Raw genomic sequence first — 24,600 nt, forward strand, 5'->3', positions numbered from 1 at the left:
GGAGCTCCACAAATCATGTTAAACCCAGATTCGCCTCAAACAAGGGACTAAACACGTTTTGCAATTATGCCACATCAATGTGGAACGCCCTACCCACATCTGTAAAGGAATGTGAATCATCACTACCCACTTTCAAAACCACTCTCAAAGAGCACCTACGGCTACAGGAGACTGCAATTCGAAACTGGCCCCTGTAAATGTCCTAACCCAACCCCCCCCCCCCTGTACAGTAAATGTCCTAACCCAATAATACACAAGACCCTCTTCTTGGGACCAAGTAAGGTTTCGTTGATAATCCAATGTACAGTTACCCCCGCCTACCCAACCCCACTCACCCAACCACCTCCAATGTACAGTTTCCCTCCCCACCCGACCTACTCAACCTCCTCCAATGTGTGTATTGAGCTGTACTGTATTGTACCCATTCTGCAATCTGTTAATAAAATGTTCAATCAATCAATCAATAAGATGTCGGCGGACTCGTGACGTCAGAGTGTCTTTGAGTGGCAAAAATCTGTTAATGGCCTAGGACAAATTAAATTAAAGAATGGGAGACCGTTAACCAGGGATTTGATAATGGTGTTAGCCATGTAAGTATTTATTTAGACTTTATTTTTGCAATGGAATTTGGTTCCTTCATTGAGGCTTATCATTAGGACACATGTATCTTGTTTATTATAAATACATGTCAGTTACCTATTATGTTCTGCTCTACACTGCCACCTGGTGACTCATTAATACCAGTATGCTAAACAATACCAATCCGTTACCTATTGAGGGCAGCAATACGCCGTCTATGTCGAGTCTGCCTCAAACTTCACAAGAAGAAGAACTTCACTGAAAATTCCCTGGAGTTCGTTTCACTTCCATCCACAATTCCACGTTCCATCGAAATGATAACGCTAAGAAAGGCGCTTTGCAGATCAGCAAGGATAGCACAAAATGCTTGTGCAAAAACTGCAGGTGCACAGGTGAGTTTCCACTGTTATGAACATTTGTAATAAAAAAGAGTTCCTGTTACGTGCATTAGATAACTATTGGGAGTATTCTGAAAGATGAGTGTCATAGTATATTTGGGAAAGGGAAATGTGTGATAAACTACATTAATTTAATTCAGCAGACCTGCATGTTGAATGCCATAGCCGTCATACTATTTATTGGAACAGTGCAAAATAGCAATACTAGGTCTGATGTAAAAAAAATAAAACTGAAACATACAGATTTCCATTCATTATTGCCTGCATAGATATATCTATGGTTGCCTGCAAGTCCAAAAAGTTCAAGTACTAGACGCATAAAAACAATTCATGATGTTTGAATCCCAGTGTATAGACTGAGTGAACTTTGGACAACACGGGTTGAAAGGTTACGGTGAACTGATTCCACGGCTCTAGCACTGAGGCCCACGGGGGGGGGTATTTATGAGTTACCGAAGTCTGAACTTTCACAATGTGTTGCAGGATGGGAAATCCCTTTGTGTGATAAGACTTGTATTAAATTGGCCAATTTAAATGTGAATCTACTTTATAATCTACATTGTCATTCAGTGCGGATGGCTGTCAGAGTGCAGGTGTATCTACAGCTGGTCAACAAGGCGGGAGGCGTGAATACTTTCGACAACAAATGTTTGTTTCCGCGTGCGAGTTTTGCGCTCTGATTGGCCAGGTCATGTGACATGTGCGCCAATCGTGGCCCAGTTCTGCGCCTATTTCCGGCCGGCCAGCCTGCAATCTATGCTGCAAACTACCTGGCGTTCTATCGCCATGGTCTAAGACAAACTCTAACCTTAACCAACTTCGAAAGAGCGCCTAAGTTTAACCAGTGTAGACACTTGCTGTCCCACGATTGGGCGTACATGTCACATGACCAGAAATGACCTGGCCAATCAGAGACGCGGAAACAAACATTTGTTGTCGAAAGTATTCAGGCAGCCGGGAGCTCCACCTCCATATTCCAAAACAATAGATTGGACACGTGTTTTCATTCTCAAAGTGATATGTAGATTTATTTATACATGGTCAAATTATAGACAAAAAACAAAATGTGAAATTTTTTTGTGTAGCCTAATCTAGTTTATTTTTTTGTACAGCACTGAGTAGTTATTGCCTCTACTTTTTCTTCCTCTTGGTATTTAGTTATACAGGTAAATATTTACTCGTACTTTTGTTTGAGTACGTTTTATTTTAGACTAACAGTAAAAGGTTAACTCATGTATTTAAAGTATTTCTGGACGTTACATCCTATAATAATTTATTTTTGGACGTTTATACTCTTGTGTAGTACTTTCCTTTGGCCACAAGGTGTCAGCTTTTGCCTTCTTTCCTCTCCCTAGCAACCTCGAATGAGCGTCTCAACTGGACCCCAGCAGCAGCAAGGCACCTTTTACGAGCTCCGTACCTACTCTATCCGTCCAGACAAGAATGCTGCCTTCCTCAAGCTAACCAATGAGAAGATCCACCTCCGCACAGCTCACTCTGAGCTGCTGGGCTACTGGAGTGTGGAGTATGGAGGCTTGAACCAAGTCTTCCATATCTGGAAGTATGGTGAGATGATAGAGAAAGATGACCCCCATTCAAGTCAAGTCAAGAGTTTTAATTGTCACGGCATACAGGTATACAATGAAATGCGGGTGGTCTTGCCCGCAACGATGTGCAATACAGTGGTACATATAATAGAATCAAAAGAAGAAAACAACATTGTGCAGTAACAGGTAGCAGGTAACATGGAGTGACATCTCGGTATCTGTACATAGTTATTTACAGAGCATGTGTGACATGCTAGTTAGCTTTGGTAGTGCAATACACTGTTCCTGTTATTCTAATTTAAAGTGTCCTTTCCTTTGGCCATAAGTGTGCGTGTGTGCGACATGAGTGTGTGCCCGCTCATGTTAAAGTGTTAAGTGGCTGCTTGTGTGTGAGCGTGCACAGTGTGCGTGTCGTGTGTGTGTTCATGTGTGCTTGTGTGTGGACAGTTCAATGTTCTGAGCACTCAATGTTCATTGTTCATGGCTCTGATGGCCTGGGGGAAGAAGCTGAGCCTAAGCCGCTCTGTCCTAGTAGCTGGGGTTCGCAGGCGTCTGCCTGACCTCAGCAGCTGAAACAGGCTGTTATTGGGGTGGTGAGGGTCTTTCATTATCCTGCAGGCTCTGGATTTGCACCTCTTGTTGTATAGAACCTGCAGGGGGGGTAGTGCAATACCCGTGGTACGCTCGGCTGAGCGCACCACTTTCTGTAGGGCCTTCTTGTCCTGTGCCGTGCTGTTTCCATACCAGGCAGTGATGTTTCCGGTCAGGATGCTCTCTACAGCTCCTGAGTAGAAGGACTGGAGTATCTTCCCCGATACTCTGAACTTCCTTAACTGTCTCAGGTGGTAGAGACGCTGTTTCGCCTTCTTTACTACTGTGTCTATGTGTGTTGACCATGTCAGGTCCTCTGAGATGTGGACCCCCAGGTACTTGAAGCTGCTCACCCTGTCCACGGTAGCCCCATTTATCATCAGTGGTGTGTGTCTCCTGCTGTCCTCTCCTATAATCCACAATCAGCTCCTTGGTTTTGCCAATGTTCAGGAGCAGGCTGTTGTCCTGGCACCAGCGTTCCAGTACCTCAACCTCCTCCCGGTAGGCCTTCTCGTCGTTGTCCGAGATCAGCCCCACCACCACCGTGTCATCTGCGAACTTCACTATGGAGTTGGAGCTGAACTTGGCCACACAGTCGTGTGTGTAGAGTGAGTACAGCAGGGGGCGCAGAACACAGCCCTGGGGGGACCCGATGCTCAGGGTGATGGTGTTGGAGGTCTGACCCCCCACCCTGACCGCCTGGGGTCTTTCGCTCAGAAAGTCCAGTACCCAGGCGCTCAGGGCGGAGCTCAGACCTAGCTCGATCAGCTTGTCCACCAGTCTGGTGGGGACTATGGTGTTGAACGCTGAGCTGTAGTCAATGAACAACAGTCTCACATAGCCCCCCTTCTGACGGTCAAGGTGCGAGAGGGTGCTGTGCAGTACCTGGGAGACCGCGTCGTCGGTGGACCTGTTTGTCCTGTATGCAAATTGCATAGGGTCCATATCACATCATTGATCTTTACATTTCATCCCAATTCATCCCCTTAATGTAGCCTACTATACAGTACTTGGTATGTGATTGAACACCAATCATGTACGTTACTTAGTACCATAAGTAGAGTGTTCTGCACAGGTTCTTGTGTTTATGGCCAGATTATGGCACTTGGGGTCCCACGTTTTCTTACAAACTAGAAAAAAGCACTCTGTGGAATGCAAACCTCTGCCAAGGCTTAACAATTTCCCCATTTTGCCGTTACTTTCATACTAAACTCAACAAGAAGTTAACTTACTGGGGTACTGGTACTTAATGCAAATAAAACTAAATGCATTCTGTTCTGTAGAGCCAGAGATATTGCTTACAATAATTTGCATATCAACTGTGAATGGTTCTGACATTAAGAGCAAAATATAAATATCTTAGCATCTGGCTCAATAAATTAACATTTAAATACCATATAGACGAGCTTGTCATTAAACTGCAGCAAAAGATTGGCTTCTTGTACTGGAACAGAATCGGCTTCCCAATGATTAGTAGAAAGACGGCCGTTGAAGCAGTTTTCAGTCATGGATTATGGAGATGGAGACATCTCGTGCTGCTGCTTCCTTCCTTATTAAGCCCTTAGTATATCATTCTGCCTTCAGATGTATTATTTACTGGTGATAGTTATCGTACTCATCATTGCATCCTGTTATGATAGGTGGTCTTCTCTGGCTGAGAGACATAACAAACCTCCTAACTAACTCACTCAAATGACTTATGCTTATGCTTCATGTCTGTCTGATTGATTGATTGAACATTTTATTAACAGATTGCAGAATGGGTACAATACAGTACGGCTCAATACACACACTTGTTAAGGGGATGCAGACCAGAGAAATACTTTTGTCTTGTTTACATCAGGGTCCCCCATTTCCCCCAATGTCCCCTGAGTCTGTTCTGAACTTGGCATGTCTGCTTTTAGCCTGTGTGCCCCACACGGGGAACCATCTTCAACACACCCTAAAGATTGATACTCCCATAACCTTTGGACAGTTTAGTAATTCAGTGTGTAATTGTTTTAGCTGATCATTTATTTGTGTTTTTTCTTGTTATTTTGACTCCGTCTTTGTACTTTTTCATCATCATCATAAATGAGGGCGACTTCAATTATCTTCTAGATATTGAATTGATGTAAATCCATGTTTTAGGTATCAACAATTCAATCAACAATTCTTGTGATACTACCAACATGTAGTACCAATGTACCAACACCAAAATGTAATCATTTTATTGGTATGACAGAGGATCCTTTACACCAAATTTAACGACAATCTGACCATAGCTTTTGAAATGTCCTGTTCACAGAAGAGAGGGGGGGGGGCTGTTGGTGAACTCCAAAGCCAACAGAAATCCCATCATGTTATCTCTCCTCTCTCCAGACAGCTATGCTCAGCGGGCAGGTGTCCGGGCAGCCCTGTCTCAGGACCCTACATGGATTGAGGACTACATCTCCAAGGCCATGCCCATGCTGACAGCCCAGGACAATGAGGTCACCTACCTGGTCCCCTGGAGCCAGATCCAACAGCCCCCAAAGGAGGGAGGTATGGACATCTAGTTGTTTGTGTGTGTGTGTGTGTGTGTGTGTGTGTGTGTGTGTGTGTGTGTGTGTGTGTGTGTGTGTGTGTGTGTGTGTGTGTGTGTGTGTGTGTGTGTGTGTGTGTGTGTGTGTGTGTGTGTGTGTGTGTGTGTGTGTGTGTGTGTGTGTGTGTGTGTGTGTGTGTGTGTGTGTGTGTGTGTGTGTGTGTGTGTGTGTGTGTGTGTGTGTGTGTGTGTGTGTGTGTGTGTGTGTGTGTGTGTGTGTGTGTGTGTGTGTGTGGCCTATGTGATCTTTCATTATCCTTTTATGAATTCTTCTCACCTTCTGCCCATATTTCACCCACCCACAATTCTACTGTATGTCTAACATAACACTAATATACTGTATGTCTAACATAACACTAATCTACTGTATGTCTAACATAACACTAGTCTTGTGAACAACATAACCCTATCTTTTTTTAAAGCCAGTTGCAGTTGACCGTGCCTCCAGTTGCAGTTGACCATTACATGGTCCTCAACAGTGGACAGACATAAACTCATCAGCCATTTTAGGAAGTGAAAGCTGGTGTTTTTGACACATAAATGATGATTCAGCTCTCTGCATTAGCCATAACATCCTTTACCAGTGAGCTGACAGATTGTAGAACAGCAGATGTTGATGACCTCTATACACAGCGCTCAAATGTGGAGGAAAAGTTAGATCAACAATGAGAATTTCCCTTAGTTGCCGTTTGCCAGAAGCATGTTCAAGGCCACACCATTTTCATCCACTCAGAATATCACATGCTACTTAGCCTAATATAGTATGCTAGTTAGGTTAATAGATTATGCTAGTTGGGCTAGTAGATTATGCTAGTTAGGCTAATAGATTATGCTAATTGGCTAGTAGATGATGCTGGTTGGGCTAGTAGATTATGCTAGTTGGGCTAGTAGACTATGCTAGTAGGTGATGGTAGTTGGGCTAGTAGGTGATGGTAGGTAGGCTAGTAAGTGATTGTAGTTGGGCTAGTAGGTGATAGTAGTTGGGCTAGTAAGTGATGGTAGTTGGGCTAGTAGGTGGTAGTAGTTGGGCTAGTAGGTGGTGGTAGTTGGGCTAGTAGGTGATGGTAGTTGGGCTAGTAGGTGGTGGTAGTTGGGCTAGTAGGTGATGGTAGTTAGGCTAGTAAGTGATGGTAGTTGGGCTAGTAGGTGATGGTAGTTAGGCTAGTAGGTGATGGTAGTTAGGCTAGTAGGTGATGGTAGTTAGGCTAGTAAGTGATGGTAGTTGGGCTAGTAGGTGATGGTAGTTGGGCTAGTAGGTGATGGTAGTTAGGCTAGTAGTTGATGGTAGTTGGGCTAGTAGGTGGTGGTAGTTGGGCTAGTAAGTGATGGTAGTTGGGCTAGTAGGTGGTGGTAGTTGGGCTAGTAGGTGGTGGTAGTTGGGCTAGTAGGTGATGGTACTTGGGCTAGTAGGTGATGGTAGTTGGGCTAGTAGGTGATGGTAGTTAGGCTAGTAGATTATGCTAGTTGGGCTAGTAGGTGATGGTAGTTGGGCTAGTAGGTGATGGTAGTTGGGCTAGTAGGTGATGGTAGTTGGGCTAGTAGGTGATGGTAGTTGGGCTAGTAGGTGATGGTAGTTGGGCTAGTAGGTGATGGTAGTTGGGCTAGTAGGTGGTGGTAGTTGGGCTAGTAGGTGATGGTAGTTGGGCTAGTAGGTGATGGTAGTTGGGCTAGTAGGTGATGGTAGTTGGGCTAGTAGGTGATGGTAGTTGGGCTAGTAGGTGGTGGTAGTTGGGCTAGTAAGTGATGGTAGTTGGGCTAGTAGGTGGTGGTAGTTGGGCTAGTAGGTGGTGGTAGTTGGGCTAGTAGGTGATGGTACTTGGGCTAGTAGGTGATGGTAGTTGGGCTAGTAGGTGATGGTAGTTAGGCTAGTAGATTATGCTAGTTGGGCTAGTAGGTGATGGTAGTTGGGCTAGTAGGTGATGGTAGTTGGGCTAGTAGGTGATGGTAGTTGGGCTAGTAGGTGATGGTAGTTGGGCTAGTAGGTGATGGTAGTTGGGCTAGTAGGTGATGGTAGTTGGGCTAGTAGGTGGTGGTAGTTGGGCTAGTAGGTGATGGTAGTTGGGCTAGTAGGTGATGGTAGTTGGGCTAGTAGGTGATGGTAGTTGGGCTAGTAGGTGATGGTAGTTGGGCTAGTAGGTGATGGTAGTTGGGCTAGTAGGTGATGGTAGTTGGGCTAGTAGGTGATGGTAGTTGGGCTAGTAGGTGATGGTAGTTGGGCTAGTAGGTGGTAGTAGTTGGGCTAGTAGGTGATGAGGTAGCATGAGGTGGTAGAGTGCATTAATAGCACAAACGCTACATCCTGAGTTGAACGTGACACAATGCAGGCATGGCATGTACAGATAATTCAGATAACTGACCTACCGTATATAATATTTTAATGGTATACTATATCATAACCTAAGTAGAAGATTACAATTAAGCATCTAAAATATGTGTGTGTCAGGTGTGTATGAGCTGGCTTCCTTCCAGATGCGTCCAGGGGGGCCTGCAGTGTGGGGCGAGGCGTTTCAGGCAGCGGTCAGTACCCATGCTAATGCAGGCTATGCTCACCTGGTGGGAGTCTTCCACAGCGAGTTTGGACAGCTCAACAGAGGTAGTACCCAGACAAATATACCAATATGCAAATGAATATAAAATGGCATTTTTTATGTTGTTTCATTAACTGTACAAATTATAGGGGCACTTTAACAATTTAACTTTAACAAAGGTATAATGTATTGTCTCACATGATATGTCCTAAAATTACAGACATTGTAAAAAGAAAATATATCTTGGTTTGAGAGAGAGGCCTATGTAGATGAATAATTACAGAGTTAATCCATGGCATTTTGTGAAATTGGCATCTTGTTAAATACCGAAGTTATCATGGCGGTTATGATTGTAAAGTTGTGATTTGTTAAATATATGTATTGTGTATTGTGTAATGACCATACATATTTCTTCTTTCGTGCCCAGTCCATGCCTTGTGGTGGTACGAGAGCCCTGACATACGGGCAGCCATCCGGCACCAATCCCACACTGATGCCAGGGTAGTCTCAGCTGGTAAGACCCTGCTCTCAAATCAGTCTGGCCACTCTGGGTTGTCTAATGTGGACTCATGGAAGCGGAGAAGGGACCAAGGCTATGGTCACACTATGGTTACACACTTGTCATTTCAATACGATTTTTGAGATTGTATTGTCGCGTGGCCACACTTGGACCTAAAAGCGGAAGTGCTGCAGTAGGTGCTGCTGTCTGAGCTGCTGTCATATAACAATATCATCTCTGTCTCAGTTGCTGTCTGAGCTGAAGACCGAAACCATGAATATAATTTCCGAGAGTGTCAGCAGTGACTGGCAAAGGACTGGCACAACTATATATTTTAATACATAAAAAATAAAATAATTGTAATAATAAATGTTTCAACATTATTATTACTGCACTCCAAGAGACATGCAAGTGCGAGTGGACCATTGCAGCGAAGGGAGGGGGACAGGATGGATAGTCTGCATCTATGAAATCATGGATTAAAGAACTGGCTATAATGGAACTAATGGACATAATGGACTATAATGGACTATTTATGGCCTTTGGACAGTAATCAAAGCCGACCTACAGCTCCATCCGCATCTCTGACGACGCTCAATCCTAAAATCAAGCATCCTTTTGTAGCCTTGTACCTTATTCCCAAATGTCTAGGCTGCCTACTTAATATAAAGTAGCCCATCCCAAGACATTATGGATTCTCCCTGCTTTGTTGTTATGAATCCACAATGAGGTTATCCATCACTATAGCCTATATTGTGTTTTTTTCCTTATTTTACATAATCTAATTCAAATGCAATATTGATATGCATTATATATATTTGTATGTAATATATATTATTTTAATACTAGTGTTTCCAAAGGCAAATGAGTCTCACCCTTCATAAAAGCAGGGTTGAGCAGCGGCACTGTTGTGTGTATCTCGGTACCCAGTCACCAGTCGGTCTCAAGTCAGAGGGAAGTCCCAAGTAGAAAGTGAGTCAAATCAAATCCAATTGGAAGCAGTAACGTACACATTTTGTTAATCGGAATCAGAATCGGAGTCAGAAAGGTCTTTATTGCCAAGTAGTTTATACATACAAGGAATTTAATTTGGTCGTTTGGTGCGACATTAACAGACAGACAATTAATGTAGACTAAAATAAAAGGTAGAATATAATGGAAATGTAATAGAAATAGAATAAATTATTGCAATGCTGCAAAAATATATTATGACTCCACTAACCGTTTTGATTAAGAACACAGGTTCAGTCAGGAACACTCATCATAATAATCAAAATGTATAGAGACAAAAGGCTATACAGTTTTATTGGCAGTATAGGCTCTGCTCTCAAGATGCTCTCAGTGCAAATCCATACAAGCAACAATAAAAGTTGACCAAGTCCCCCCATCCTCACATGATGATGGTGATATTGACACTTGAGACATTAGGCCAGCATAGTGGGATGTAGAAGACGGAGCGGCTTAAATGGACTGCCCTGTTGATTATGATTGGTGTGCATTCTGGTAATAATAATAATGGATTGGATTTATATAGCGCTCTTCGTGACACCCCAGAGACCCCAGAGCGCTTACAGAGTCCATTATTCGTTCATACACAGTCATACCGGTGGTGGTAAACTACAATTGCAGCCAGAGCTGCCCTGAGGCAGACTCACGGAAGCGTGGCGAATAATCATTGCCTACGGCCCCTCCGACCACCACCAACATTCATTCGAGGCAAGTAGGTTAAGTGTCTTGCCCAAGGACACAACGGCAGTGGGATGGACATGGGCTTGAGCGGGATTCGAACCACCAACCCTTCGATCATTGGACGACCCGCTCTACCCCTGAGCCACGCCGCACAACTTCTCTGTCCTGCATAAACCAACTCTAGGCTACATTCTAAGTCAAGTCCAAGTCATTCTGTCTATACCAGGTCAGAATGTGTGAGTTGAGATAGACTTCAGAAGAAGAAAAAAAGAAAGAAATCACCAAAAAAAAATGCCGATTTTTGAAATTTGTGAATCGAGACTCACGGAAGCGTGGCGAATAATCATCGCCTACGGCCCCTCCGACCACCACCAACATTAATTCACATGCATACACATTCATACGAGGCAAGTAGGTTAAGTGTCTTGCCCAAGGACACAACGGCAGTGGGATGGACATGGGCTTGAGCGGGATTCGAACCACCAACCCTTCGATCATTGGACGACCCGCTCTACCCCTGAGCCACGCCGCACAACTTCTCTGTCCTGCATAAACCAACTCTAGGCTACATTCTAAGTCAAGTCCAAGTCATTCTGTCTATACCAGGTCAGAATGTGTGAGTTGAGATAGACTTCAGAAGAAGAAAAAAAGAAAGAAATCACCAAAAAAGAAAAATGTCGATTTTTGAAATTTGTGAATAGATTTTTTCCTACAACTTAATCTCTCTCTCTCTTTCTCTTTCTTTCCAGTAAGGGAAAGTGTGGCCTATCTGGAGTCTCAAAGAAATAAACTCCTGTTCCCTTGCCCCTACTCTCCCCTCAAGTAACTTCATACCCCTGGCTGTAAATGTTAGCCTACACAGCATCATCAATTTACCCTGAATGAAAGCCAAGGACTAACGATCACTGAACAGGAGGATGACTCGAGAATTAAACAATTGACTTGACATTTGTTATGTTTCTCTGCTGTATGGAAGAACATTCAGTTCAGTTAGCTTAAACATAGCTGGTTGGCATCGTTAGCTTTCCTCATTGAAGCCAATCTGTTTCATTGGGAGATTAGCTTGCTACTACCTTTCCAGATTTCTCATAATGAAAAATGGTAACAAGAAGTTTTTAGGGTCAAGGAAAATAACTTTAGTGTTGTTAACCAGATGCCAGATGCCATTTTGTGAGGTTAAAGCATCCATTAAAGAGAATAACAATTATGATGTATGAGTCTGCATCTTGGTCAGGAAGCAAAAGGATAGACATGGAGCAATAATGGGATTCTTTGACATTTGGGAATTTAATGTTACTTTCCTTCGCCATGTACTTTTATTTTTATTTTTTTTAACATTGGTACAAATGGGTACTGGACAAGCAAACAAGCTAGTCTAGGCTACTTTACCAATGTTCTTTTTTGTGAAAGGTGCTATAGATAACATTCAGCTACTAGATGTCGCACTAGATCATCAGCATGTCATTTATCCAATCAGGTGCATTCACTGTGGGGAAATGGGAGTAGGGAGGATAACATGTAAACATTCATTTTGGACCTGCACATTTTTTTATGATAAATTCATTGATCAACCCTTTTTTGGGGGGGAAATCAATACTTTTATTCTGCACCTTTCTAAAGGCTCTGTGGATGTTGTATTCTCTTTTTTAAATGGTTACTCTACATAAAATATTTATCTATAGCACCTTTAACTTATATACCTACACGGAGACCCCCCCTCACACACACACCACACAATGTGACGGAATAAAGCAGGATTAGCTAATTAAGTAGATAACTTTCAAAAACATTTCTCTATATCCTAATGCTGTGGGTTCTGTGGTCTTAAAACTAAACTTGAATATTATGGTTAGGAATGCGATTGTCATACATATTGATAATGTTGATTATGAACAAGTTATTCACCAGGGGTTAGGATTAAACCAACCAAGAGTGCCTTATTCTCTAGATCTAGTTTATGATAAGCACTTAATGATGTAATTTACAAATGAAATGTTAAAAATGTACAACTAATATATTCATTATAATTGTCACTGGGGGACACTTTGCACCAAGTTTTACGTAATTATTATATTGAAGCACTAATGTCTGAATGATCATGTTGTATTTTCTAAATAATTAATAGTCAATAGATTTAAAAATGTTACCATAACTGACATTCACACTATTTTGCTGATGAAAATGTTTACATGTTTTTTTTTTAATGTTTAATTTCATTCCATGTCATTCAAACCCAGATGTCATCGTGTTTACGCCATACGAATAAACGAGGATTACTTTTATAAAATGAACTGTTTAACAATTTATTGAATTAAAGAGATCACTTCAAATATGGTGGTATTGTCTTTTAAAGTAAAGTGGGTAAACTTCTAGATAAAGTCTTTTCTTGATTAAACCATATTGTGTAACTCAAATGAGGTGGATATTATTAATCTTAAAGCAGATAAATCCTAAATAAAATGCAGTAAACAAGAGTTGCGGTGAGTTTACCCTACAGCACTATTGATTGTGGCTGATGAGTAAGCATACTGGTGTATTATAGGTACCCTATAATAGAAGTATTTGGTAGATAGATATACAGTACATTGAAAGAAGATAATACATGCAAGATGACCCAAGACTGAAGATTTGTTTAGTTTTATTGCATGTTGTACAGGGCAAGTAACAGTTATTCCCACAGCCTTTTTTCCATACATTAAAACGTAAACAACCATTAAATAGAAACAACTTTTAGGTAGGATCAGTTTTTTTATCAAGGGGGGGGGGGGGGGGGGGGCACGGGGGGAAACTAAAAAAGAACAATCACATAATCTGTGGAAATTCCAGTGCAAACAACTATTCCAATAAACACCACAAATAAAGTGCTTGGAATGTGGAACTGACCACTTTTGGGTCCCATTTAAGGTGAACTTTAACCTTTAATTACCACATCCTTTAACTGAAAGGACAGCTCAGGCCTACTTATTAATCAATAAACAGAACTTTGGTCTCTTGTGTAATGTCACTCTTTAGCTCAAGACACACTTTAAAAGACAAACTGACACATCAGCATGAGACTCAATATACAGCATTCTATGACATTAACGTGAATTATACTTAACATTTATCAACCCACTAAAAGAGAATTCCTCTTCTCCACCAGTGGTTAAGGCGTGAAAATACTGTCGTGTCCTTTTCGATCTCTCGAATAGATCCGGTCATCAGGCCACTGGTATGTGTTGAGGTATTCATTGCAAAACTGTTGAGAATGTGGACATAACACCCAAACAAACCTCCCTTTTCCTTTTCCTATAAAAAGCTAAAAAAAAAAAAATCAATGCTTCCTCTTTTTTTCCCTATTTTCTTTTTAACGTGTACAGTCCTTTGCATAGTGAACTTTGAGCACTTTTTGATTGGAGTGTCGAACAATGACATGAGCCCACTACACAATGTAATGCGCTAAGAAACATTCTTTACAATAATGCCACGTTGGACTCAGTCATAAAAAATTGTAAAACAATTATGTCATCTACACATATAAATAAAAGTTACATAATACAAACAAAATCAAAATATTAAAAAATGAAAAAAAAATCTGATCTTGCAGTTCAGCCCTCGGCCATTGAAATGATTGTGATTCTTCTTCATGTAATTCTGGTCTTGGAGTGAAACAAAGAAAGACATAATAAGAAACAGACCCTGAATCTTCTTTCCTATCATTGGCAGACACCAATTGGAATCATGTAGAATATAAAATATAGCAGCTCCGCGAAAAGCACACAATGTGCGGCATCGTGGGGCTTAATGCACTCGAAGATTATGGCAGTTATTCAAGTTTAACTCTCTCTCTCCTCAACGGGGGGCGAGAGAGCGGGCCCCAGGGACTCCGAGACACACAGAGCTTCGAGTGGGAATCGTTTGCATTGACTTGCATTGAGTTTTCCAGTCAGGGCCTTCGCGCGACAACTCCGCTGACGGAATAATTAAAACAAGTAATAAAATACTACTGTAAGAACACAGGGAGGAAAACGCTCAGTCCCGGTTTGCGGGAGGTTCAAGTCAGAGTTCTTTAGTTTCTCAGAGCGCCAGCAGCAGCAGCGTGGCTCGGTGCAGGAGTTCACATTGCGCTCTCTTCAAGCTTGTCCTCGGGCGGCGACCCGGTCGCCTGGCTGGAACCCATCTGGGGAATGTCTATCACAGCCTCTTTTTTACGCCGTACTGAATTGTCTTTTGAATGGTAGTCGTCGCTCTGGTCCTTGGCGAAGTTCACAAACACCTGGGAGAGGACAAAAGTTCGGTCAGGTCAGTTAATTATTCGGAAGAATTTGTTTTGCACAGATGCAAAAGGTTTTGCAATTGCATTCATGCATGTTGTGTGTGCTCACATTAGGATGCCAAAATATCAAAAGTGAAGCCATGTGGCACTGAGGCCAGAGCTAGGACAAAATCTAATACGGGTGTTACCCCAAACTCTGACTTCCCTTTTTAACCGGCATACAAATATTTTAATATAATATATATATTAAACCTTAAATGCTTTTACTTGTTTTTTTTATAGACTTTAAAAAAAAATATATATATATAAAACACCTTTTTTTGTAAACAAACGTTGATTGATTGATTTTATTTGACATAATAAAATACAATACACAGGTGCATACAGTATAAAAATATATCAGGATAACGCAAGAAAGTCCTTAGACTTATTTCCATTGCTGTCCCAGGATAAGGCAGGCAGAGGAAAAAGAGGGACATGCACAGTATGCTACTCCTCCTACTTGACAACCCAGAGTCAATCACACACCTACTCAATTAACCATAACAATAATAATATAAAAGTACATAAAAAAAACTAGGGCTGTCAAAATTAAAGCTTTAACTTGAGATTAATTAAAATTATTTAAAGCATTAAAATAAATGTATCTAGATTAATCTATGGAGTGAAAAATCTTCAATCTTAGCGCCGCGGATATAAGAGAGGTCTAGCTGAGTCAATGTTGATGGTTTTGTTGAACATTTGTATTTCACAGGAGAGAAACTATTCAAAGAAAGCTATTAAAATAGTCTTTGAATCGAAATATACTTTCTTTGTGTTGATTTTACATTAATTCCATGATTTTACTCAAGTAAATATCTGTTAAAAGCTTCGGTCTTAAGTAGAAAAATGCTATTTTTAATATAGATTAATTACAGAAAATTGTGTGATTATTTAGTTAAATTTTTTTTATCTATTGACAGCACTAAAAAAACACATCAGACTCAAAGCTACACTACCCTAAGTTGCTCAGCAACCATTTTTTCAGTTGTTTTTTGAACCCATTCAAAGACTGGGCAGATTTAATTTCACTGGGGATTTTGTTCCATCCCCCCCCGCCCCCCCCGCTATAGAGGAATGTACTTCTTCCAGCTTTACTTTTCAGGTTGGGTATTTTCAGATTAGCTACACTAGCCCTTGTATTCAAGCTATTGGAGTCCAAGACATACAGAAAATAATTTAAAAAATAATTAGGACACAAACTCTGTAAAGTCTTATATACCATGGTCAGTTTTAACTGTTTAATTCTACCTTCCACAGGGAGCCAATTCAGCTTGTTGAAGTGGGCTGGGCTGATGTGTGTTCTTGGACTCAACTTAAAGACGACCCTCATCAACTTATTCTGCGCTGTCTGCAGCCTGTCTTTAGTTTTTTAACATCACTGATTCTACTGTTGCACTTTAGTAAAGTCACTCTGGATGAATGCCTAAAATGTCACTTGTAAACATTGTAATCAATCAAAACACATTTTATATAACCACGTCTCATAGAAGTGGAGCAAACTAAATGTCCCCGACAGACAGACAGACAGGCCTACCTGGTCCAGGGTGGTCTGGGAGACAGAGTAGTCCTCTATCCTCAGCTGGTCTTTGTTCTTGGCCAGGATGGAGAAGATGTGTGCCAGCGAGGTGAGTGAGGAGGGCAGCTGGTACTGCAGCATGTTGCGGTGCTTCTCCTTCAGGGTGCTGCCCAGCAGCTCGCCCTCTATGAACTTCATCACCAGCGACAGGTCCGGGTCGGCGCCCCCCACCCGCAGGATGATGGTGTAGCCGTCCCCAAACCTACACAGGAGGGAGAGACGGAGGAGGGATGGAGGAAGTGTAAGTACGTATGAGAGTATAGTAAATACATCAATCAATCAGTGGCGTTGTTTTGGTATGGCAAGGTATGGCACTACTACTTCTACTTTTTCTCCCCATTTTTCTATTTTTCTCCCTTCCTTTATTTCGTATTATCCAATTCTACCCTCCCCTGTCTCGAACGCTGTTAGGCCATGCCTCCCACAAGCCAGCTGGAATGTGGACGAAGCCTTGCATCACATGTCCCCTCCGGTACTCGAGGAGGCAGCCGTAGCATCTTTTCATCTGCACAGCGTGATCGCTCATCGGCGAGGGTCTGCATGGGAGGGACACGCCGCCCTCGTCGCTTCCTGATTCTACTGCGCAGGCGCACCAACCGACCTGTAGGAGTCGCTGTCCACAACGTCCGATCCCCACCCACCAGCTTCCCACCCCCTAATACCAATTGTATTAGTATGAACGACCAACCAAGCTGGTAGCAACGCCGAGAGCTGGGCTCGAACCCAGCATCTCCTGCGTTGGTGGCGAGCGCCTTGCCCACTGCGCCACCTAGCCGCCCAATCTGAAATACTTTTTGTAATTTGTGACAAAATCATCTCATTTGCGTGTCATTTGTGACGTGCGCTGATGTTTTGGTCCGCATGTGGGTCACCCCACCACCCAGCCTATAGATGGCGCTGTAGTTGTAAGTGAATTGTATAGAAACAACTCACCAAAATGTACCATTGCACAACTGATTTGACAAAAAAAATCCACCAAGGGGGGGGACTCCCCCCCCTTCACCCACCCGCTCCCTTGCCATACCTTGGCTTTTACTGAAATGACGCCACTGCTATCAATCCAAGTCTACATATTCCACATTAACACTTTAATCGCCGATGACGTGTTTAGACGTCATTCCTAGCCATGCTCATTCTGCCGAAGACGCCGTAACTCGTCTTTGATATCAATAATTCAAAAATCTGTGATCGAAATCATATTTCTCCTCCGGAGACATGAGATGTACTGGTGAGCTCCACTCAACTGTCTAACGGTTCAAGAGCGCCATCTGGTGGCCGATCGGCAGATCGGCCAAGAGGGAGTGGCGCGCCAAACAGGAAGTACTCATCCATATGTCGTCCGGGCACTCGCGATCGGTAGCCGGACTCCATCGCAACACACTGGATGATCAATCGCTCGCCCTAACTCAATAAACAACGTTATTTGGACGTATATAGTATTATACAACCTGGAAATGGTTAATCAGGATCAACATCCCATAATCGAAAACTGTCTACTCCACGCTGATCGTCCAACGGCGCGAGGAACATACGGTAAGATCCAGCATTATTTTCTAACGTATTCCATATAAACTGCTCTGATGACCATATGACCCACACTAGACGAATGGTATAACGTTGCCCACGGAATTATAAACGCCCCCTCGCCCATCCGGTCAATATCAGATGATACGTAGTAACTTTTAGAAACACGTCGTCCAGTTGAAATTTTTTATCTCGCGCCGATTGCTATCAAACTGTATTTCATCATCAATATAATGCATTTGGAGCTATAAATCAAGTTCTGGAGAAAGCTGCAGAAAACGATAAAAACATACTTTAGACCATATTTTAGTATGAATATGTGAATGAAAAAGTATATAGTTGCTACACCCTGAACAATGGATATAGGACATTGAATGGGCCATAATAATGGCAATTTAGCAATAGAATTAAAAAAGTTATAGCCCTGCAAAGAAGGGGAACTTCTCCATAGACAAATAGAGCTGGCTAGGGATGGTAAATTATGAATTTAACCCATGGCGATCAAAGTGTTAAAAGACAATACATTTACCCTCGGTAAACAATAATAGTCTTATCCAATATCTGTGTTCTACATCTTTCAACACTGTTAAGTTTACATGAGTCATGAATGTAGTGGTCAATCTCACCTGTTCTTCAGATGCTGCACACTTCCCAGACAACGGAACCTGCCGTTGACCATGATGGCCATTCTGGTGCACAAGGCCTCACATTCCTCCATACTGAAGACACAAAATGGCAGAGACAGACAACCACATTTAATGGAAGTGACCCGAAGAGGTGCAGGAGTAGGCCCCCGCTAATACATGATTTACTGCCTGGTAACAACAGTACTGTATATAGACTAAAGCCTGTAGTGAGGTTAAGGAATCTGTGTCAATACCGTGCAAAGTCTAGTGGGTTCCATGTGTCGCAAACAGAACAGAAAACAAACAACATCACAAACAGGTACAGTTCTAGACAAACAACAACAATTACTTTCAAGGTTAGCCTTTGTGTCTTAGGAGCTGTTTCAGCTTGTGTGGTTACCTGCTATTATAACTATGATGCTACACAAACAATCACATTTTGATGTTTAACATTTAGAGTAAAACATGAACATTTAGGAAAAAAATCCATACTGAAAGTATATTGTTAGTATTTTAAGTGTGTTAAAAGTATATTTCTACCCATTTTATTATTTGTATGTATCTGAGAGTATACTTGCAATGTATTTTTTATATTAAACATGTAAGCAAATGTAAAACAAACATAAATTGCACTTTCGTATTAAAAGTATACTATCTTGGGAAGGAAAAGTAACCAGAAATAGATCAAAAGTATAATTTCTTTTTTTTATAACTTTATTTTTATCGTTTTTCACAATAAGCAAACAATCACAAACAACAAGACATAACAAAAACACAATCCCGGGCTGCATTATTAGTGTCACTTTACAAAAATATACTTTTCACATGCTGAGTTCTCAATTCTCTTACTTTCCCTATAGGTATGGTGAATATTCTTTACAACTATACATCATCCACAGGTTGTCATAATTAACATATAAAAGTCCCATTTTTCCCAGTACTTCAAACCTTTCTCTTCCTGTAATCTGAGAATAAAAGTAAGTCTTTCCATTGTGTATATTTCGCCTATAATGGCCAACCATTTTTCTTTTGTTGGAGGTTCTTGTTGATACCAGAGACGCGTGGTCGCTTTTTTACTTGCTGCTAAAAATATTTTTATCAAATATCTGTCTCCTCCTACCAATTCCTCAGGTAAGTTACCCAGGTACAAATAGGAGAAGGTCTCCGGTATCTTAAAATTCAATATAACCTGCATGGTGGAGTGAACATCTTGCCAATAACGTTGAATACCTGGACAATTCCAAAATATATGAGAGTGGTTTGCCTCCCTCTGGCCGCACTGTCTCCAACATGGTTGCTCTATGCCTACTTGTCAGGATTTGATTTTGGGAGTTATGAAGAATCTAGTCAAGTTTTTCCAGCAGAATTATCTCCATGTTTTTGAATTAGTCGAGCTACATTGAGTTCTGCACATGTTCGTCTTCAGTTATTTCAATGTTTGATTCATTTTCCCAATTTGTCTTAATGTAACTTGTGGAGTCAGTTCTGGCCTGAACAAAGCTATTATATAATTTTGACACAGTTTTACTCATCTTGTCTTTGTATGCCTGAATGAATATCTGAATAACACTGTCTATTGGGGTATTGGTCTCAGACACCTTTACCTCTTTTAGAAAGTACTGGCGTAGTTGTAGGTATCTGAAGAAGTCGTGTTTATCCAAACCGTATGTATCTTTCATGGTTTGAAAGCTCACAAGTTCTCCATTCTCTACCATTGTGCTGAATGAGGTAATACCTCGGAGAGCCCATTCCTTAAATGTTTGATCATACATTCTTGGTTTAAATCCTAAATCGAAGGCAAACCACCTCAAGATCCTAATCCTTTTTTCTAACTTGAATTGTTTCACAATTTTGAACCATGTCTGTAGGGTGTGTACAATAAATGGGTTTAAGTTTCTATATAGGGTCTCCGGTCTTGGCCTGCTGTCTATCACCAATTACTGTCTGGAGTGGTATATCAATTGATTTCACTTCAATGTCCTTCCACTTCGCTTCGTAGTCCCTTTCACACCAAAGGTCTTATTTGCGCTGCATAATAATACTCCTTCAGTTTTGGGAGGGACAAGCTCTTTAGGGAGTCCTTTAGTGTCCGGAACCTAATTCTCGGTTTTTTCCCACTCCATATGAATCTAGAAATCATCCTGTCCCACTCGTTAAACTGTTTAGCAGGGATTTCCACCGGCAAGGACTGGAAAAGATATAGCAGTCTAGGGACTACGTTCATTTTTACTGAGTCTATTCTGGAGGTGAAATCCAGGGGGGCTAATGACCATCTTTCTATATCTTTTTTAATTTGTGTGTTTAGGGGCTGGTAATTTGCTTCATATAATTTTGTTAAGTCCTTAGTCCACCGGCAAGGACTGGAAAAGATATAGCAGTCTAGGGACTACGTTCATTTTTACTGAGTCTATTCTGGAGGTGAAATCCAGGGGGGCTAATGACCATCTTTCTATATCTTTTTTAATTTGTGTGTTTAGGGGCTGGTAATTTGCTTCATATAATTTTGTTAAGTCCTTAGTCAGCCTTACTCCCAGATATTTTATGGACTTCATGTTCCAATTTAAATTGTAATTTTCTTTTATTTCTCTTATAGGTATAGGTATATAGGTATAGTTATATGTAAGTATCTGTGTTTTTCCTATATTTAGTTTGTATCCCGAATGTTGACCATAGGTTTCAATAAGGTCCAAAAGTATAATTTCAATATATTTAAACACATCTTAAGTACAGATTTTAACACACCAAGCACAACTTAAGCCTACAAACTTTCTAGTATACTTTCTGAATAGATAATAAGTATATTTTTTACTTGGGTTACTCATATCATGCATAGTTTTTGTGGTGTGGTTAATTATAGCGGTGTTAAGTGGAGGAGGTTAGTACACTCCTTAGGGATGGAGAATACACCCTCACACTTCCATCCTATGTGTTTGAATCATAATCAGGTTGACATTGTAAGAAAAACACCAACGGTTGCCTACCTGTGCGAGGTCAGCACCACGGACCGGCCCTCCTTGATGACGCTGTGGATGCAGTTCCAGAGGGCCCGGCGCGCTTTGGGGTCCATCCCAGTGGTGGGCTCGTCCTGTGACAACAAGCACGGCCAGGTTGAGGTTAGCCCACAGGTTGAGCAGAAAACATAGCGCACACGTCGGCAGCAAAGGCAAGCATGCCATCTTTCCCCCTGGCTGCAAGGTAACCATCTCGCCGCTGGGAGAGACTTAGCAGCTAACTGCGTTGTTTACATTTGTGCTCTTTCCATTCTATCCCTCTATCCCCCTTTTTCCCCACCAGTGAATCTCAAAGTCTTTCTTTTTCACTAATGTTTTCTGTATTTTTATATAAAAATTTATATTAAAAAAACATCTCCGTGTCCAGTTCTTTCCTCCGTTTCTCTCTCTAAATTCCCTCACATTAGAACAGCTCAACAAACACTCTCCACTCTGCCACTTAAGGAGCCCAACTGCTAACAAGAAGCCACAAAGTCTGGAGGACTGCGGCGTGTCGGCAGGAGAGTTTTAATCTAGCCCCTGTTGCATAACCGCCGGCACAACCCCCCGCGGTGAGAACAATTATCAGTCATATTAGTGGTTGTATTTCTCATCAAGGTCATCTGGAAGCTGATGCAATGCGTGACCTGATCCTTTTCTGTAAAACCGTTGTTGTTGACTGTGGGATTACATGCCAATGTAGGTCTGGAGATTGAGTGTGAAGAATGTTTAGTTTTTTACTTTGGGTTTAGGAGTGTGCACCATCAACAGTGCAAACGTGCTGTGCATTTGCTCATGACTGTATTCACAGAAATGATTTGCTAAAGGCTTGAATTGGAAAACCTTCTCCTGCCAACAAATTATATATATATATGGTTGAATTAAAAGTAAATTGCCCCGAGTGTGTGTGTGTGTGTTGACATACCAGGAAGACAACAGGAGGTCCTCCTATAAGAGCCATGGCGGTGGACAGCTTCCTCATGTTCCCTCCACTATAGGTTCCTGCTGCCTTGTCTACATACTTGATTAGCCCCAGCTTACGGATGCCCCACTCTGCAACCTAGGGGGGGGGGGGGACGACGACGACAAGTGGGTTAGGACATCAGAGGAATAACCCAAATGTTACAGAGACATTCACCATCTAAAAACATGCAATGTGTATAGCGATTGCACAATCCACACTCACGTCGCAGACTTCCTTCTCAGGCACGCCACGCAGAATGGCGTAGAACTCCAGGTGCTCTCTGCCGCTCAGGAGGTCGTTGATGGCGTCAAACTGCGGACAGTAGCCCATGTCCTGATGCACCGCGTCGATCTCCCTCAGAATGCTGCGGACAGAACGCACATAAGGGGATTAGTGTCTTGCTGGCACTGGTTTGATGACCTTTTGGCCGTTATCTTTATTAGCGTTGAGAACCCATGACACACCAAGCATCTCGCTTTCTTGTCTTCGGATTGAACCCGAGAGGCTCTACTGGCAGATAGCTTGCAGACCCACTAGTCTTAGGGAAACTGAAGGACAAATGTAGAAATTGTGTCTAAATATATTCTAAATATCATGATATCAATTGAATCCCAAAATCTACTGATCTGGGTTTGTATAAAGAAAAAAATAATGTAAACACATTAGCAGACTACTCTCTAAATACAGTACATAATACATATAATACAAGCCCAAAAACTCTTTAATTAATCTAATCTGGGGGAATTTGAGGTCAAGTACTCGTCGCTCCAAATGGCAACGTGACCCAAATCGCATGCGGTCTAGACTGCCGAGTGTGACCTCACCTCTTCCCGTTCAGGAAGGCCTCTCCGCTGGTTACGATGGAGTCTCCCGTCAGCATCTTGAACGTGGTGGTCTTTCCTGCTCCGTTCACACCCAGCAAGCCAAAACACTGACAACAGAGATACATGGAGAGATGAATCAAACACACCGCTAGGCAATGCATTTTTAACTGGCACCTTGTTTTAAAGGCTAACTTTTCTATTCTGGACCTTAGACCCTATTCGCGGTCTGTCTACCATGTACCCGATATACTGTAATTTCACTAATTCCAGTGAACTAGCTACAATTTCCCTGCAGGTTCTCATTGGGCTACAATAGCAGACAATGGGCAATCGTAAAAAATAAATGCTTTTCCGGGACGGGGAGCTCAGGGTGTATTCTTTCTTACCAGTCTCAGTATGATATCTTGTGAAATGTATCGCAATCGGAATGTTGAAACATTTGAAACGGAGCTATTTAGCAGACCACAGAACGCATTGTAAACATCCACACTCTAGCTAGTTGTAGGGAGGGGCGGGCCGTAAAGCAGGTAAACATTTTGAGATTGTGATACATTTAAGAACACACCCTGAGCTTCCCGTCTCGGAAAAGCACATTTATCGTTGTTTTGCAAAGGATTGTAGCCCAGTGAGAGCCTGCAGGGATATTTTAGCTAGCTCAATACTGGACCAATCAGTGAAATGATGGTCTAAGATGTGTCAGGTACATGGTAGACAGTCTCTATGTGTCAGGTACATGGTAGACAGTCTCCATGTGTCAGGTACATGGTAGACAGTCTCTATGTGTCAGGTACATGGTAGACAGTCTCCATGTGTCAGGTACATGGTAGACAGTCTCCATGTGTCAGGTACATGGTAGACAGTCTCTATGTGTCAGGTACATGGTAGACAGTCTCTATGTGTCAGGTACATGGTAGACAGTCTATGTGTCAGGTACATGGTAGATGCGTTACAGTAACGTCATTACTTTTGGCAGTAATTAGTACTCTAACGCATTACTTTTAAAATTCAGTAACTCAATTACCGTTACTAAATGGTTCGTTACTGCGTTATTTTTATGTAGAGCGCAGTCCTGACTCCTGTGTCACACGCAGAGACACATTGTGGGCGTGTTTGTGTTTACTCTAGTCTAGACCGTCATGGTGGCGCCCATAAAGTCAAGTTTTTACACATGGAGATATTCTCTCTATTTCTCTTTTGTCGAGCACAAAGAAAAGAACGTTTTAGTTAAATGTAAATTGTGTCTTGGCTCAAAGATCCTATCTACTGCCCAAAACAGCAATTCAAATATGTTGAAGCAACGAAGCTAGTAGCTGAGTCTAACATTAACTCATTGGACGCAAGAGTTCGCCGTGTACCGTGTGGTAAGAAGGCCACGCTTTAAAGAATAGGAATACATGGCGGTGTT

At 41.9% G+C, this 24,600-nt stretch overlaps 2 protein-coding genes across 2 annotated transcripts in view; one reads left to right on the plus strand and one right to left on the minus strand.

Moving 5' to 3' along the window:
* Positions 1-838: 838 nt before the first annotated feature.
* Positions 839-12,656, plus strand: nipsnap3a (nipsnap homolog 3A (C. elegans)). The gene is made up of 6 exons (XM_084331677.1): positions 839-971; positions 2,333-2,543; positions 5,477-5,638; positions 8,122-8,271; positions 8,634-8,720; positions 11,144-12,656. Exons 1-6 carry the CDS (start codon positions 894-896, stop codon positions 11,218-11,220), a joined length of 765 nt encoding a protein of 254 aa, XP_084187803.1. The 5' UTR covers positions 839-893; the 3' UTR covers positions 11,221-12,656.
* Positions 12,657-13,043: 387 nt separating this feature from the next.
* Positions 13,044-24,600, minus strand: part of abca1b (ATP-binding cassette, sub-family A (ABC1), member 1B) — a 63,650-nt gene continuing 52,093 nt past the window's right edge. Inside the window, exons 43-49 of the mRNA XM_084331640.1 lie at positions 23,196-23,302; positions 22,594-22,735; positions 22,333-22,467; positions 21,399-21,502; positions 18,418-18,510; positions 16,226-16,469; positions 13,044-14,649 (exon numbers count right to left, since the gene is read on the minus strand). Of these exons, the coding sequence (XP_084187766.1) occupies positions 14,491-14,649; positions 16,226-16,469; positions 18,418-18,510; positions 21,399-21,502; positions 22,333-22,467; positions 22,594-22,735; positions 23,196-23,302 (984 nt within the window). The 3' untranslated portion in view covers positions 13,044-14,490. The remainder of the gene's footprint in view (positions 14,650-16,225; positions 16,470-18,417; positions 18,511-21,398; positions 21,503-22,332; positions 22,468-22,593; positions 22,736-23,195; positions 23,303-24,600) is intronic.

Source organism: Notolepis coatsorum (assembly GCF_963971535.1).
Source record: "Notolepis coatsorum genome assembly, chromosome: 16".
Classification (NCBI taxonomy): Eukaryota; Metazoa; Chordata; class Actinopteri; order Aulopiformes; family Paralepididae; genus Notolepis; species Notolepis coatsorum.